Source organism: Myzus persicae, unplaced genomic scaffold (genome assembly GCF_001856785.1).
Source record: "Myzus persicae strain clone G006 unplaced genomic scaffold, MPER_G0061.0, whole genome shotgun sequence".
NCBI classification, from domain to species: domain Eukaryota; kingdom Metazoa; phylum Arthropoda; class Insecta; order Hemiptera; family Aphididae; genus Myzus; species Myzus persicae.
The window spans coordinates 393,532-411,526 of NW_019104444.1; the positions used below are offsets into that span (position 1 = coordinate 393,532).

At 32.0% G+C, this 17,995-nt stretch overlaps 1 protein-coding gene across 2 annotated transcripts in view; it reads right to left on the reverse strand.

Moving 5' to 3' along the window:
* The window catches only part of LOC111042203 (octopamine receptor-like), a 162,381-nt gene that overhangs the window by 22,305 nt on the left and 122,081 nt on the right, over positions 1–17,995 (reverse strand). For both annotated transcript variants that reach the window (XM_022326744.1, XM_022326743.1), the window contains exons 5-7: positions 11,703–11,847; positions 11,408–11,636; positions 10,263–10,449 (exon numbers count right to left, since the gene is read on the reverse strand). In XM_022326744.1, the coding sequence (XP_022182436.1) occupies positions 10,263–10,449; positions 11,408–11,636; positions 11,703–11,847 (561 nt within the window). The remainder of the gene's footprint in view (positions 1–10,262; positions 10,450–11,407; positions 11,637–11,702; positions 11,848–17,995) is intronic.

Sequence of the window (17,995 nt, forward strand, 5' to 3'; positions counted from 1 at the left end):
GTGTGCTTTGCCTTTAAGAGTGTAAAATTATTATTACTAGTTGATTTTTATTTGGTATTAATATATAATTAATTATAATTATTAGTTGACTTTTTACACTATCCACCCTAACGGTTGCAAATTATAAATATATTGTAATTCCTACACATCTACTATATACAAGTATATCATTAGCACTTAATGTTTCACCTCGTTATCCTCGATAATCAAGCTTTTTTTTAGTGCACAATCAAATTATGCTGTCAGTTGTTGGAATATTTAAATTTGATCTAGTATCTGATATTATTTTTCCTAAACAAGATTCTAATTAGTGGGCAAAAATGTTTTTGCTATAAACCGTTCTCAGCATCTGTGTGCTTGTATTGTTGTATTATAATATTATTATACTCGATAAAATATAGGTGAAAAGGGTAAATGTCGGTCAAAGCTTTGCATTTTTGAAATCATGAAAAAACTAAATTAATTTATGATCATAAAAAATAGTTATTATCACGTTATTATACTAACAACATCTACTACAACATCTCACGCAAACTTGGAATTAATTCCGTTATAGTTACTTTCAAAATTCATTGTGCCATAATTATTTAAAAGTGTTCTCAAAAGTTTTGATTCAATTCAAAGACTTCTGTCATTGACCAAATTATAAAATTTGACATTGTATCACTGTTATTTTTTTTTGTTCTAGTTTCGAAAACATGATTTACTTCACTCGTCAAAATAACTGTTCGAGGTTCTACTACGTTTTGAAGATAAATAAACTCTGTTTTTTCACATTCAATGTTTTTTGTTTTGGATACGGAAAACACATAATATGAGAAATTACTATAATTAGTAGATAGTCATATTATGATTAGTTATTAAATAGTAATAATAATATTATGTTGATTATTCTATCGCTGTCATATCATTCAGTTGTACCTGCAATATTTTCATGACGAAAGTCTGCGACTATAAAACGGAAACGAGTTTCTTGCATTCCTAAAAAATTATCTTCGGTAATGACAGCTGTACAAAAGATTTAAAAGTTTTCGTACAAAAATACGAATTTATCATCATAATATTTATTACAACACTGCGAAGATATGTTTGGTCGAAATAATTTCAAACAACAAATGAAAATCGATTCTGATCTGGATTATAAAATATATTTTTTCTTTTATTGAACTTAAACCCGGCGACTAAGGCAATTAGTTGTTGTAGGGGTTATGAACTGTAGTAGGGGTAAGGTTGGTACGGTAGGTTGTTTTTACGATTGTTACGGTATAGATAACAAACACGTGTATGTGTGGCAATGTTTTTACTACTATGAACCCGGCAGGTCACCCATCCGGGAGATAGTAGCTGTGGCCGTTACTTACTCCCAGTCGCATTCCACGACTGGTAGCAGCCAACGCGCCACGCCAAGCCACTATATAATATTATACTGGTGTAATGGTATCATGATTGGTATATTAGTGTTCATATTCGCTGTATTTCCGTGACTTTGTAAAAACATCTATGGATATTTAGTTGTTGTTATAAGGGCATTGTTATGCACAACATTGTTGCGTTTTCGTAAAATTTCATCTGATATCTACGCAGGGTAAACGAAGAGAAAAAAGATCTTATTTTATGAATATATTAATTCAACTTTGTCAGACCTGTCGTACAAGTGAAAAAGCATATATTTTTAAAAATATTTTATGTTTTCGAAGGGCGTCCATCAAAAACTTACAAAAAGTACAACAGTGCATCATACATTATAATATGTTTGGTGTATTTATTGCGTTCGTATATACAAGCGCATACACTCAAATATTTTCAAATCACATATTTTGTATTGTAAAATTGTGTAATTTTTTTTTGTGTATACTCATTTGCTTTTGTTGATGAGTTAGTATTCTATCAGTAATACATCACAAAAGCAATGTCAAGTGCCATCATATATCATTGTGATTTGTGACACTATTTATGTATATTGCTATAATATGGTATTTGCCAATGTTGTTCAATAAGAGCTTTGTACAGTAACGATTGACGTCATTATTTGTGAACTCATAAAATAATAATAATAATATGTTTATTATTGTTACGTACCTATAAAAAATACTAACAGACCGATAACACTCCACACTGGCATTTCGGATTTTTTTTTATCGTCGAAGTATGCTAAACGAGGGTGTGTATATTAATTGTTTTTTACGATCGAATTTTTGGTTTTAACATTTATAAGTAACGTTGAAAATATTCCACGTGTTTGTAAAAACCTTGCCAAATTACAAAAATGACATTATTGTTAACTGCAGTATATTGTCATAACACTCAAAACAATTAAATTGGGAACAATTTAATCAACTCCGATACAATGGATACCACTAATATTGCTCTACCCGCTGTCCCCCACAACAATCCTTCATACAATTACGAAATATAAATGTAACTTAGACTCAACAATGGCGATATCGTCCACGCTTACGATCTCATTCTCGTGCGAGGGTACAAAAGCTGAAATCAAGAAAACCCCATTTCGGAGAACAGCTATACAAAACTTGATATTTCTTCCTTTAACGTTCAAAACGCCCGACGAAATGAATGGACGACATTGCTATATTGGCCTCACAAAACTACCGCAAACTGTACGCTCTCCCCAGGTCACTCGACCGCGGGGAATAACTTGCATACCAAGGAATGGCTGAAGACTCTTAATCGAATTTTGACTGGACACGGAAAATGCGGATACCTAAATGCGGAAATGGTGCTTAACCTCAACTATACACTATGATTTTGGCCTATTTAATTAGCCGACGTAACATATTATAATATGCAATTTTTCAATTGGTGTGTCAAAACGAAACTCTAAGCGCCATCGACTGGATTGAACCCGGGATGTAAATTTTCAAACCGATAATTCCATAAATCACTGTTATTACTAAAGAAGAAAAACTTGGGATTAAACGATTTGGAATAGTTTAGTTGGTTTTTGAGCACTCATAATGAGGTGTGACTAAGTCCATATTTTTAGCAGTTATCTGCTTAGAACACACAATTATATTATGAATTACGAAACATCCTTAATATGTAAACATGCAGTATTAATACATAAGAATAAGAATTTTTAAATAAATAGGTTTATATATCTATATAAAATATATATACGAGGTCGAAAGTAGTATTTCAAAACAAAAAAAAAACGCCGGTTTTGAATTGCATGGATTTTTCTTTCGAGGAAACAGACTTAAAAATGTATTGATAAAGGTGATATATTATGTTTCCTGCAGCAGGAAGACATATTTTGTCATGTCATTAGTGTGAACTTGACCCAGCAGTTAATGATTGCCAATTTTGTGGCCATCGTTTAACGTTGGACTAGCATAGGTACACATAACGTCCGATGTTAATTTCCATTTCCATATACATAAACGGGAGGGTGTATGGTACAAGCTCATTTAATATTTTTGTTCGAAACAAGTTTTCCAATAAAGTCATGACGTAATTAAGTTCTCTACTCTGACACCTGTATCTAATAATGAAGCCCACAGTCAGAAAGTGTGATGAGAATAACAACGACCAAGAAGACACGCCATAAAAAAAAACCATCTTATATAAATATTATGAACCGAGTTCAGCACGTGCCAAAAAAAAAACGGATTAAGATTCCGAGAACTGTACTAAAAATCTCGTGGAATGAGTAGTTAGTGCGGGGACTTGTGTCGTAACCATAAAATGTCATCGTAACATTCTGCAGAGACTGCATATACTTTGAGCCTAGAACAGAGTCCGTTTCAGACGTGATTTGACTGCAGAGTTCGTAAAATCTTAATCACGCTTACTCAATTTCTTATTACTTATAAAAATACTACGAATATTTTTGAGTGGATTAATACTATTCGTTAAAAATTGTACTAAATTTATTCAACTTCAAGAGAAATGAATATATATATATATATTATACTCGATTACATTGATTGATACACGTCATACGGTAAGTTATTAGCCATGCAACACAGAGGTAACTTTAAAATAATGTCATCCGTTACAAAATATAACTGCAATATCACTTACTAGTTTAGTCGATGTAAATTGTCTTTTTCGATTTAGCATAGGAATTTTATCAAACACGTTTATTGCTTTATGTCAAAAACACCTGTTGAGCTTATCGCAATATCGTCAAGTCAAGTTAATTTGCATATTTTGTATCGAAACATCGCTACATTGCACAGGTTATTATTACCAAACTGCATTATTAGTATAATAGGAATGTAATGTTTAGTTTACTTAGAGGATATAATATTATTATCAACGCTAAAATATTCGGTTCATCACCTCCTGAATTAAGACCAATTATGGCAGCCGGCAGGATGCGATGACCTGGCCAATAAAATTCCGGGAAGTTGTCTGAATAGTGTGGCTTAAGTTGAACCCCCATCGTGGGTATTTTCTATTAAAATGAAGTTAATCGAAACAGTCTTGGCGGGACAATTAATAATAATTTTAGCTTTCTAAACAAAATATGTTTAAAGTACTTTATATCATCGATATGGATCTAACCATCCGTTAGTTACCCGAAATACATAGTTACGATTTTCGATATTATATATTGTTGATTTTTATTTATATATTACACGTAGTTACTGTAGGTAAAAATTTGTATATAGTAATAAAATTTATTGCGTTGTGTTAAAATTCGTTTGGAAACCAGGAATTTATCACCCTCGCAGAGTGAGATTTCTTAACTAGTTTTTTAAGTTTAAATCTTATCAACAATTTTTCATGTTCAGTGATTTACGTACTAAATTAGCCAAATTTTTTAACTAATAATTTTGATTTTAACTATCAAGGTAATAAAAAATGTATAGTCGCTGATATAGTTATGTCAAAATACATAGTACCCATTTACTTTTCGATTGTCTAAATAATAATATTGTTGATACCAGATAGTACTTCTACTATCTGTTTTATATTACGTATATAGCATTATAGATTCTTCTCGTTGTCGTTCACTTGGAGCTATAGAAGTTTGTGGCTTCCCATTAAGTTAATGCACAAGCTAGTGATGTAAATTAAAATCGTATTGTGTAATTGTGTGCTCTAATATTTATATTGAACATAAGTTCGGTTTTATCGGATTTTTCACATAATATAGTAGGTTACACAGTATATAATAATATTATGCTATAATAATACTAAGGCATTGCGTCATTGTTCGATTTCTATTGATTTCTTTATTCTTACATTTGATGGCATCTGTGCATGTTGTTTTTGTTGTTTTTAAAATTCAACATTGCTTATTTAATAAACCTTTATTTACATCATGGATTTATTAAATAATCTAGATTATTCTAATACATAATTAGTGTATTTAGTGTAAATTAATGATAAAAGTTGTTGTTTTAGGTCAGATTAAGAGTATAAAAAGGGATCCAAAACATACATATTTACAAATGTATTTGTTTCCTTGGGCCAGAGTCTTACTCCAACTTCATATAAAACAGCTTTTAAAATATATTATTATTGTATAATGTATTATTCCTTAAGAAGAAGAAAAACGTAGGTGTGAAAAGTAGGTACCATTCACCAATTCGATATAGATATTTGACAGACTGATTGATTGTCGTTGGCACTAAATAGTAATTTAACCAACTCATCAGTCATATGTCATACTGTGGCAACAAAAGTAATGATAATATTGACATAGGTACAATAAAAAGTTATTGCCTCTAGATTATGACTTTAATAAATAAACTGTCTGCAAAAACTAAAATTTTAAATGGATTTATTTTTAGAAAAATGTCTCACTGTACATCGTCTTAAAACCGATACGTTCATATGTATCACTCATGTGCCTAAAAATTGAATACAGATTTCATATACTATATTATGTATACATTTATAATATTTTAATACAACACAATTTATAATCGGAAAAGTAGGAGGAAATGGTGGACATGTTAGAGTGTAGATCGTAGACGGATACCGAAATATTTAGATTTCTTTGAATAATGGAACATGAAAAAATGATTGAAATATTATACCAATGTTATCGTATGATATATTTTGACTTTAATACTGGTTACTTATGAAAAATACCAATGGATAAATCGCTGAAATAAACGTTGGACCCTTAATGGAAATTTAGTCCGTAACGTTAAATATTTGAACAAGATCCAACAATAAAATATTTTCAATCTGTTGAGCTTTGTAATATACATTATCATTTTGTTTCAACGCGTCTCTGTATTTCGGAAGAGATCCCTATAATATTATTGATGTTTGTCGCTGTTGGTTTTGAATTGTAGACGTATCGTTAGCGATGTGCGTGCGGACGTTAATGATTTATCGTCGGTCGTAAATGCACTTACTGAGCATATTATTATAACCATGGTTTCATTTAACGCGATAATATATATTTATACAATTTAAAAATTTGTTAACTCGTTGGCTCGTTATGTACAAACTCACAACGAAACTCGGTGTACTTACGAATTTAACGCAACATCGGTTTTTGCGTTATTATTCCTGGAACTCCATCATCATATTATTGTAACTACATTTATGAATATTTGTACAGCTATTACGTGGAATTAGAAAGTTTTTTCATACTATCATTCACCTTTTACAGCGACGTATAAACCTGCTTCAAACAGAAATACGTAGAGGTTTTAACGAATCCGTGTAACCTGCGTCCTCGAGACAGCAGAAATTTTTTTTCAAATTAGCAATGATAACTATATACGAGTATAAAGCTTGAAGTGACTTTTACGAAAACAACAACTTCGAACAACAAACAAAAAATTACATGTAATCTAATTTATTTCGCGGGAAACAAACGCGTTTCTAGCTCCCAATCCCACACGGACATATTATTATTTTGAATCATTTGAACATACCGCACGTATTAATTGAATGACTACAACGGTAATTTATGATTTTTTTTATAACATCAGTTCTAACCTGGAACTAAACATACTACTGTATGAGTCTATAAGAATTCGCTATAAAAATTCAACATCAAAAATCACATTAGTATCTAGAAACTATTTATTTAAAAATATATTTAAGTATAACCTTTTGCACTCAAGAATGAATTAATATACATTTTTTGAAATTCTTAATTTTCTCTACTTGCAGTGGGAAACTCATAGAGTAGCTATCTATTGAATGTATGTTCGCATTAAATGTTAAAATTGTATTTTTAATAACGTTTATTTTAATTTTGTATGCGGCCCTCAATGAAAATCTAATAAAAAATTTGGCCCACGTAATTAAAAAAGTCGCAGACCCCCCGGTGAAGACTATAATAGAGAATAATAATAAAAATATAAGCGATTGTCACTGCTCCACGGTTAAATGTAAATACCGCTATAAAACACATTAGAGCTAATAACTATGTATACTGTACACTTAGGAACAATGTCATAACGTGTATACTAATAATGTAAAATTCTATTTGTTAGGGTTAGGTTAGGTAATAATATTAAAATCCTTCGAATCCCATACTCCACACATTACGGGTCACGGATGGATATTATTACGATAGTAACTGCATCCGGTGTTTTCTAGCCCATCGTCCAGCTGTCTTCAGACCGTTCCCCGTTTTCGACTACAGAAACATTTTAACGAAAACCACATCATTTCTCGCTCGCTGAAAAGGCTGCAGACTGGAGTTTTTATATTATACTTCGTAAAGTGTAGCGATTATTGTGCACGGTTTTCATTTCTAATAATGGTGTACGCGATATTAGAAAAATAATTTAGTCATTTGCATCTGCAACTTCGGGCGAACAATAAATTACGTGTAATCTAACATAATTTATTTTGCGGTAAGCGAACCCATTTATATAGCTCTTATAAAAATCCCGAACGGATATATAATGAATAATATGGACATACCTAGCACACGTATTCATTGAATAATTACAACGTTTATTTATGTTTTTTTGTTTTTTTTTTGTCAGTTCTATCTGAGTACTAAACACACTATCATACAAGCAATTATTTAAGCGATTGTCCCTACTCGACGGTTGATAAAAGCTGATACTGCTCTAGAACACTATTATAGGAACCTATCTAATAATATTATCTATCAGATACTGCAGTGAAACTTTCTAAATAGTACAGCCGACTTCCATTAAACAGCAGTTTTTGTTTAAAATATTTTTGAAAACCAAACCAAATTAGATCCTAATTTATTTAATTCTTTTCGACAAATTTCTCTATAATACACACTTTTGTTGTTGACTTCACGATTCTTCGTGATAAATGGAAGTTTCATATTGTATATTATGGTAGCTTATACGATTGAAGTATTGACATCCGGAGTTCCCTGCAGCCCGGCTTCCAGCCGTCTTGATACGGTTTTCCGTGTTCGACTCTAAACGTTTCAACGAAAACAATGTCATTTCTCGGTCGCTGAAAAGTCGGGCCATAGAGTCTGTACATAAATCTCGTATAGGACCGATGCATCCGGGTATTTTCTAGACCGGCGTCCGGCGGTCTCCTGACCGTTATCCGTTTTCGACTAAATAGTATAAACTACATCGTTTCTTGCTCGCTGAAAAGGAAGCATTATGTAGTCGGTATACTTTGCTTCATTAAGTGTTGCGATAATTCTGTACGATTTTCATTCCTCATAATGGTGTACGCGATATTAGAAAAATAATAATATAGTTATTACAGTTAGGTACCTACTTATTTTTTTTTCATGATAACACTAGCGTACGATTAAACGTCGTTATTGTCGCTATTCTATTCAAAACACATTCTCGATCGTCTCACTCGAATAACTGACGGTGACAGTGAGATTCAACATACGTATTATTGTTATTATCGTGCCGAGGGTGTTGCGCGTGCGTTTGTTACCATCGCCTTTAAACTTTAATCAAAACGTCAAGAGCGTATGCTTATTTATTATAAATTGTTTTTTTTTTCTATTAACTGATGCGGAGAAGTTGTGTAGGTAAATGGACCCACCCGCACAGATTATTACAGTGACAGAAATCATCAATTAGCTTGATGAACCGATATATTATATTATATAAACTTTTACGTTGCGTGTTTTTTCCCTCCAAATTGTTTTCGGTCGCAATAACGATTTTCCGTATTGTATACATTTTAATCTACTCAACAGAATGCGAAGATACCTCGATAAAGACGGTGTTTGACACCGACTCAGATGGACTACCCGTCAAAGCTGACAAATTTTAGTAAATTTACACAGTAAGTTTTTACTTCTTGTGCTAATTTTGAATATTAAACCCCTTTTGTTTCACCCATTCGCGGTTTGAAACAGGTTTGAACTAAATATCAATTCTAAAATTTACTCCGACACCCATCGCTTACAAGACAAAATGATATTATTATATTATATTAAAATGATCTGCTGGCGTCGGGTGTTTGAATCGAGAAAAGTCATGGGCATGCACGTACAAAGGTTTGTATGTCACTATAGTCTTGTTGAAGCGTACAATGTCAACTTGTGTTGAAAACATATTTTAATATAAGAACCTTTAATAGTTGTGACGGCATATTGTTTTAAATTCCGGTCAGTACACTAGCAACATTGCTATTGTTAATAATTCATGTTCGATTGAACCGCTGAGAAAAACGGTTAATTGTAATCGGTTAAATAGTTTGTAAATTTAAAAATACCGTCTTAACAAAACTAAAAAATAAGCGACTTGCGTTAAAAATAAACTTATTAAAGTTATTCATTCATAATTCCAGGTAGCTGCATTTGTTAATTTCGTGTTTAGACAATCAATTTCTAATTATGTTAAACAATTATATTTACTGCAGAGAATGATGATTGGGTATCACACATGATAGGTAGTTAAATTATATTATTGATCCATGCAAGTTGTTTACCTATCATAATATATTCATTATTTAGGACCTATAAGCCTTTTCTCGATTGCGGTATTCTGCAATATCGGTAAATTTTAGATAGACGAACAGAATAATATTATTATTATTTTGAATAAAATTATTTGCTCTATACGCTCTATCTACCCGTTATTCAGTTAATATGCTAATACTATACATTATCGTAAATATTGGAGCACAAAAATAAACGTTAAAAGTCACTATATATAATATTCATATTATGATACGAGCATTATAAGTTATAATGACATTACATACACGTGTGGTTCAAAATATTATAATATTATATGCACTCTAATTGGATGTTAAGGTAAAACGCACACACAATTTTTAATACGTCATACTTCTCCTACTCTACCACACGTTTAATAATATTATATATTATATATTGCTTTTACCTTCAACTTTTGTCCATTGAGGGCTTCGAGTTTGTTGTGCCTCTCCGCGATTACGCAGGATATTTTTAAATACACGTAGACCACGACTACCAGTGGTAAGAAGAATGAGCCCATTGCCGAGAACACTACGTACACCTTGTTTTGGTTATAGGTACAGCTGTTGTTATTGTGTCGTCTTTCGTCGTACCTATATATACAACAATAAAGCCAATGATGAATTTCCGATGTCTGTAAGAACTTTTTTTTCTTGTCAAGTACCTAATAACTATTTTAATTTATTATTTTAATCAACGCTATAAATGTAATAAAACGTAATGGCCGTTGAGTTGGGTCGGGTATTTTGTAATATTATTAAAATATTATATACATTGCATCAGTACTCTACGCTTTATTCCGCTAAAATTTTGTTGATTGCGTATAGTATTATAAGGCACTTTGTTTTATTTGCTGAAACTTTATATAAGTATAGGTACTGTATTTTAAAACTCACTTAAAAATAATGATTTCAGCCATTAAAAAAAATATATGATATCAAAAGTAAATAACTTTTGGAAAATATTTTTCTATTCTCTAGTATAATAATTAGTAACTTAAAAAAATCAATTAAAAATAATAAAATATAGGTATATAAAAAATTAAATTGAATTTGAAGTTCATATAATGTGTATTTTACATTGTTAAGTGCTAAAGTACATAAAGTAGGTACTAGCAAAGTTAGGGCTCCTTATTACGTGTACGATGTATTTATAATTCTAATTTAACTCAATATTATTTTAATATTATTTGCATTCTCAATATTTGTATTTTAAAGTGTGTTCCAACTGTTCTGAGTATACAAGTATTCACAAGTTCACAAATTAGAAAATATTCAATGGTCCTAATAATTATAACAATACATATAATATAGATAGTTAGTATATCATTGCGATTTTGAAAGTTTTTATTTTTATCATTTGGTGCATCTATAGCGGCATACCAATAAACGTACCAAAAGTATAGTGCCATACACAGTGCGCCTATAAAGGATTGGAGAATCGATCAATATGAATGATGTTTTCTTTAAATACTGTAAAATTTTCGTGCATCACCCAGATGTACCTCAAACAATGGTTCAATAGTCAATAATAATAAAATAGTGTACGAACCATCCAAAAAGCGGAGCGCATGTTATGACCAACGACACCAACCATACGACCAGTATCATGAGCGACGCCAGTCTTTTTGACCTCCGTTTTTTTGAGTACCGCAGAGGTTTGGTGATGGCGAAATATCTGTCGATTGATATGGCGCAAAGGCTGAGTATCGACGCCGTACAAAGGCACACGTCCAGCGAAACCCAAATGTCACAAATCAAACGTCCAAAGGTCCATTCGCCTGACGATTATTTAACAGCAAATTAATGACAGTACAAAAAACAACACTGATGCCCTCGTGACATACCTCTGACGTGATAGACGACGGCTATTGGCATGACGAACGTTCCCACCAGCCAATCGGCTACGGCCAATGACGTCACGAAGTAATTCGTTACCGTCCGAAGTCGCCTGGTCGTAAACACGGCGAAAATAATTAAAGTGTTGCCTACCTGTGAACAAAAAATAAGAAATATAAGCACGGCGATGCGAATCGATGTTTACGCAGTAACACCTGAATGTTTGCATTTTGTATAAGTACGTGATTATAAACGGATCGTCACTTCCATAATAGTAGTTTCGTTTAGTGCGCTGCCTACCAGTAATCTCCAGAGAGTTAATAATACAAAATAAATAGTATTATTAGTACAATTAAAAAGAAAAAGGACATTTTAGTATTGTATTATAAATAGTAATTGTTATTACGAAGTGCGTTATATCGTCAACTCTTGGTTCATATGCAGACGTTCTCAAACACATTAAAATAATTTATTATTTCAAGCTGATACTTTGAGAACTTAATACTGGTATTCTCAAAACGTAGTTTTATAAATATTTTATGGTTTTTTGAATGGAGACATACAATTTTGATTTCACATTTGAGAAACAACTGTATAATATTCATATTGATTTATAACGAGCAGTTAATTAGTTATAACATATAACTTATAAGTAAGTTTGTACAAGTGAAGAAGTGGACCAATTATTGTCCGACTCACACAAATCTGATCATAAAAACCTCAAATACTTATAAATTAAAAGTTATAACTTATAATTAATTAACTTCTCATATAAAATTCGATTTTAATATTATATTTAAGCCCTCGGAAACACATTTTGCTCAGAAATGTATGCTTTCATTCAAAAAATGAAATGAGTAAAAATATATTTTTTCCCAAAAATATTTTGTAAATTTTTTTTAAATTATTTAAAAAAAACTACCTTTTATCCGATATCCGTAGAGCTTTTCAAACGTATTGCAATATATACTCGTGTCGGTGAATATTTGCGGTATCGAAGTTTTTCCGTCCCCCGGGGGGCAATAACCTACCGGTGTAACTACAGCAATAACTATCCCGCCGCCTCTAGATTATACGATTTAACCAGAGGGGTTGGCGGAGTGTAGTCATTTTGACGGTGTACAACGATGGTAACATAATATTAAGCTGCACGCTATTTTTAAGCACCTCGGTAAACACTTACCGTGGTGTTCGGGTGGGCCCAGCGTGTGGGCGCCCGAAGGAGGTTATGGCAGCCCATTGGCAAATAATAGTATTATACAAGTGGACAAATTATACCTCCTAGCCGCAGAAGCGACAGGTGAACGTTTGCGTGATATAGCGATAATCCGTATATGACTGCGATTTCATAGCAAATAATAGGTGTTTAATGATAATTATAAAATGTCTCCGCTATATAATTATCGTGGAAGAGAGGCATCGACGTCAATTGAAACGCCTCTATGACCTAATTATTTTTAGATCATAAGTACCCTGCACTAACAAGCTAAAATTCTCCAACAATTTTTTATGTACCATAATTAAACCAACTTTCGGTACCCCTACCGTGGAATGACGATAGTAATATTACAATCAAATAACGTACTATGATAACATTGGTTTTGAAAAATATCAAATTTAGGAAAAAAAACTGTAATGTCACTTTGTTGTATAGAAGCTGATGAGTGGTGTAGAGTGTGCCTTGCCTATTTACTAGGGTGATAGACGTGTTCAATTTTAATTCAATAATAAAACATGAATACCAAAACTATAAATTCGGAAATTATATTTGTCAGCCTTGATTTTAAAGTTTATTTATTATTTATTTATATTAGGTTAGATTTAGTTATTTATTTTTTATAGTTTATGACTTATGTTGAACAATTTGTTTTAGTAAACACCATATCATTCGATATTAATATTTTGTTATACATTTTAATATTTTAATATCATATATCTCTTTATTAAATCGTCAATAATGACGTGTTTTATAAAATTATATACATTAAATCATGAAATAAATAGCTCAAAAGTGCCAACATATTTTTAAAAGATGAAAAGGATTAAAATTTGATGAAAAGAATAATATTATAGCCATGAGAACCTGTGTTGGTAGATATAGAAAATAGCCGCTGGCTTATTATAGTATCGAAGGAAGGAACATGGAAATAAATCAAGGTAAAGAGGTCAGAAGCATCTATGGAGCATCTATCTTATTTATAATCATAAATGAGGGATGAAATAAAGTGGGAATTTTTGTCGTAGAACCGGAAGGAGAGAGTACGAATTTTGAGTGAATTAAAGATAAGGGAGTACTCATGAGTATGCTGTAGCTTGTGAAAGGATGTGACTAAGACAAACATTTGTTTTGGACTCGTTTTAATCTAACTGATCCTCTAAAGATATGGATGCCACACTACCTTGCCGTACTCTACAATAATCCACTTAAGGCCAAATAGAGGGTACAAATAAATAACAGTGTTAAACGTTTTAGGATATTACACTTGATGGAACCCAGTTTAGAACATAACCAACTGTAGCATTGATGTGATATTCAAAATTAAGAGCAGGGATGTAGGGATGTAGTGGAATCATAGGTCTTTGATGTAGGTCACTCGACGGAGTAAGGTATCGTTGAAAGAGTAATTAAATTTCACGCAGCATTTTTCAACATTAAATATCAGGCCCTTGACCCAACTTTCAAAGATGTTAAGCTCTGATTTAAGTACTAAACAATCATTAAATAAAATTAAAAATATAATGAATGAAATTTTTTGGCAACAATGAATTCAACTTAGCGTACTGTTACTAATAAGCTAAATTACTTTAAAAACAATAGCAAACTCCATATCATGAAAATGTGAAATTGGCTAATTAGGAAAAAAAAGCTGATAAACGGTCTTTACTCTGAGTTGTTTTTCGTGTGCGATATGTTATCATTGAATTCAAATTTAATGTACTACAGTGACTTATTCAAGGAGGAGATACACTTACACCTAAAAGTATACAGCAGAGCAGAATCTGCTTTACCTCCCTTTTTTTGAAACTTTGCTGGAATTTTCTTCTTTGGACTCCCTATACATGTTTTCCTACAAACCACTTTAAACAAAATGAAACTGAAGCTTCCCTCTCCAAAAAAAAGCATTAATATAAAACCTATAGTTCGTACATTTATTGCTATGTTCAGTATCTAAAAATAAAATAACAAACGATCACGGTAAATGTAAAAATTAGTTGAAAAACCATTAAAAGTAAGAGTAGAAGACAGAGTAAAACATTACTCAGAAACAAATATCCTGTGACCTCACTCAATACCCATACTGCATACTGATAAAGAATCTATAATATTATGAAAATTGTTTTTGTGTCGTTACTCTTATACTCATGTACGATTACTGTAGTCTATGTATTACTTCTATAATTTTTTTTATTGCATATTATTATAACGTATTCATTTTTTACTATTTCATGGTTGACAGCTCTCTTCAAATGACGAACAAGTAGTAGGTGGAAAATAAAAAAATTAAATCGATTCGAACAATTAATGTTCTCTAATCCATTGTTCGGAAAACTGGGATAATTTTAGAATTCTACTAAAAGCGTATTGTTTTAAAGCGGTTGTGGTGCGTCATGATAATGTTAACCCTTGATATGCAGGTAACTAGAAAATATTTGTTTAAAATAACTTCTTGGATTTATAAAAAAAATCATAAATGTACATATAAAATTCATTATTTTGGCATACATTCGTCGGGTTATCATAATTTCAAAGGCGTATTTGTGTTATTCGCGACAAACGAAGCGAATTCAACGAGAGAACAACGCATTAAAAAAATACGCCATAAGTCATGTGTCATAACGGTAAAAAATAGCTATATAATATATAGGTATATATATATTTATATAATAAGTAAATAAAACGGATGGACGAGCTTATTTCGATATAAAATATAATATGGTTCTGCGTTAATCGTCTTTTCCAGTTCAATGAAACACGTAAACAATTTATTCTCGATATACGTTCACGAAATGTATCGGCGGCACCCGAAATGCCGCTGTATCGTTCACTCGTATTATTGTGTCCACAGTCTTCGGATAACTCGTATAATAGGTATGTTTTATTACACAATAGGTACTAAAACTAATTGTACGAGTGCATTACATAATAATATCGTATTAAATTGTTTTTACATCAGTTTATTTTATTGAAATATACTTGTTAATTGTTCACTAAACAGTCATTTAAACGTTAAATAGGTATTACATGAATGTGCAAAGAGCAGAATGAAATGATAGTTGAGGCTGAAGGAAGAACCGATTTAGTGGCTGCCGCTCCGATTGACTGAGACACGTAGATGCATGCGACAGTGGACCACGATTTAACTTTTTACTATTTTAATTGCAAGGCGACCATAATTGTATTCATAATAGTATGTATCTGTAATCCGTATATTATCTGTGCATGTAAACATTAATAAACCATGGCAGAAGAGGAGTAAGTATTGTTGACACAGAAACAGAACCTTCTCTGCTGTCGGTTAAACGACATTGTAATTTAGACGATTACGTTATTTTTTATAGGCACTTATATTTGTATGTGGTGTTTAAAATGACTACTTATAGAAATATTTTAATATAGTATGGCAGTGCCCCGTAGTGTCTCTCTATGGACAGGTTGTACTATAAATTATAACAGTACAATACATAGAATCATAGTGAAAAAATTACAACTATCGAGGATTGAGTCAACCTCTCGTTAGAACTTTCATTTTATTACACGATAAAAACAAAAGAATCATGATCAGAGCTCGGGACTTCAAGCATTTTGCTTATTTTTGTGGATTGACTTAAAATGAAGCAGAATGCTATGGAAGTGTATGTCATGTTCAATTATGAAATTTGAAAATGCTTTTTTTGCTTTTTTCATCGATTTTTCAAAAAAATGCTTATTTCCTGTTTTTCTGATTATTTTTGCTTTTTTAACAAATTTTCTATTTTTTTTTTATTGTTTTCTATTGTCAAGTTGTTTTTGATATACTTAACATTTAAAATAATTCTTATCTTATCTACGTTATCTCGTATTTAATTAGTTAATTTTGGTTTCAACTATTTGCAAATATCGTTTACATTTTATTCTTCGAAAAATCTCACGGAAAATCCATAAAAACCTTAAGGTCTCAAAAGTGAAGTTTAAATTGTTTGTAATATAAAGATAAAGATTTATTTATTTTTTCTGCATAAATATTTTTGCTTAAATTTATGTTAAATACTTATTTGAGTGCTTATAATGATGTTTTTAAGGGCTTGTTTTAATAATTTTAAGTATTTTAAGTCTCGATCCCTGATCATAATTATGTTAAATTATTTATGCAAATAAATTAGTAAATCAAACTAAATCGGGAACTCGAAGTGACATCAATAATTACAGTGATCAATTAGTAACACTAGAACGTCATATAATAAGACGTATTATTATAACGATACCACACAATGATACTGTGTTTTATTTTACCGTCTTGCAAAGGCGCTTATCGTATCGACCTATTATTTTCACAAACAATGTCGTGTCGTTGTATCCACGTAAGCTGACAGTCGTCTTGTATTATAAGCTTCGTCTATTGTAATCGCGAGGATATTATTATTTGTCCGTCCTCGGCAGTCTTAAATCGCGTATTTCGTAGGTACTATTAAAAAGTCACCGCTTTCTCCGCGGATTTGCATCATCCCACGCGTTGCACAAAATATTTTTGATTTATCTATGCTTCCGTCCAGTGATTCTGAGCCGTCGTCGCAATCTCCACTCTTGCGTACTCGTTTTCTGGCGGTGGTCCTACTGCCGCACTGTGTAGGCACAATAACCGCGAGGTAATGCGAATACGAATAATATATTATTTAATAATATTATGCCTCAGTTTACGACTGCGGTTGACGACGGTGATCGCTCTGCGCATTATTTCCGTTTTGAAAAATACTTGATATATATATACGTCCTCGGTGGTCGTCTGTATTATTATTTCGAATGGGATGAGATTCAATTTTTCCCGCCCACCGTGAAATATGACATCGCCGCCGCCCGCCGCCGTCCCCCCTGATATTTCACCGGAACCGATCGTTCGCGAACATTTCCGGTTCTGGATGTATATATATTCGCCATAAATTTATCGCCTCCGTCACCGGCGGTGAGGCCTTTTTTTACTTTTATCATCCGCCTTTTCGTAGCCCCAGCAATCCGTCAGTGTCCCGCATCCGAGTCGATCGCCCTTCGGCTATTGTCGTCACATTTAATGAATTTCTTACTCTCGAGTATAATATAATAAAATAA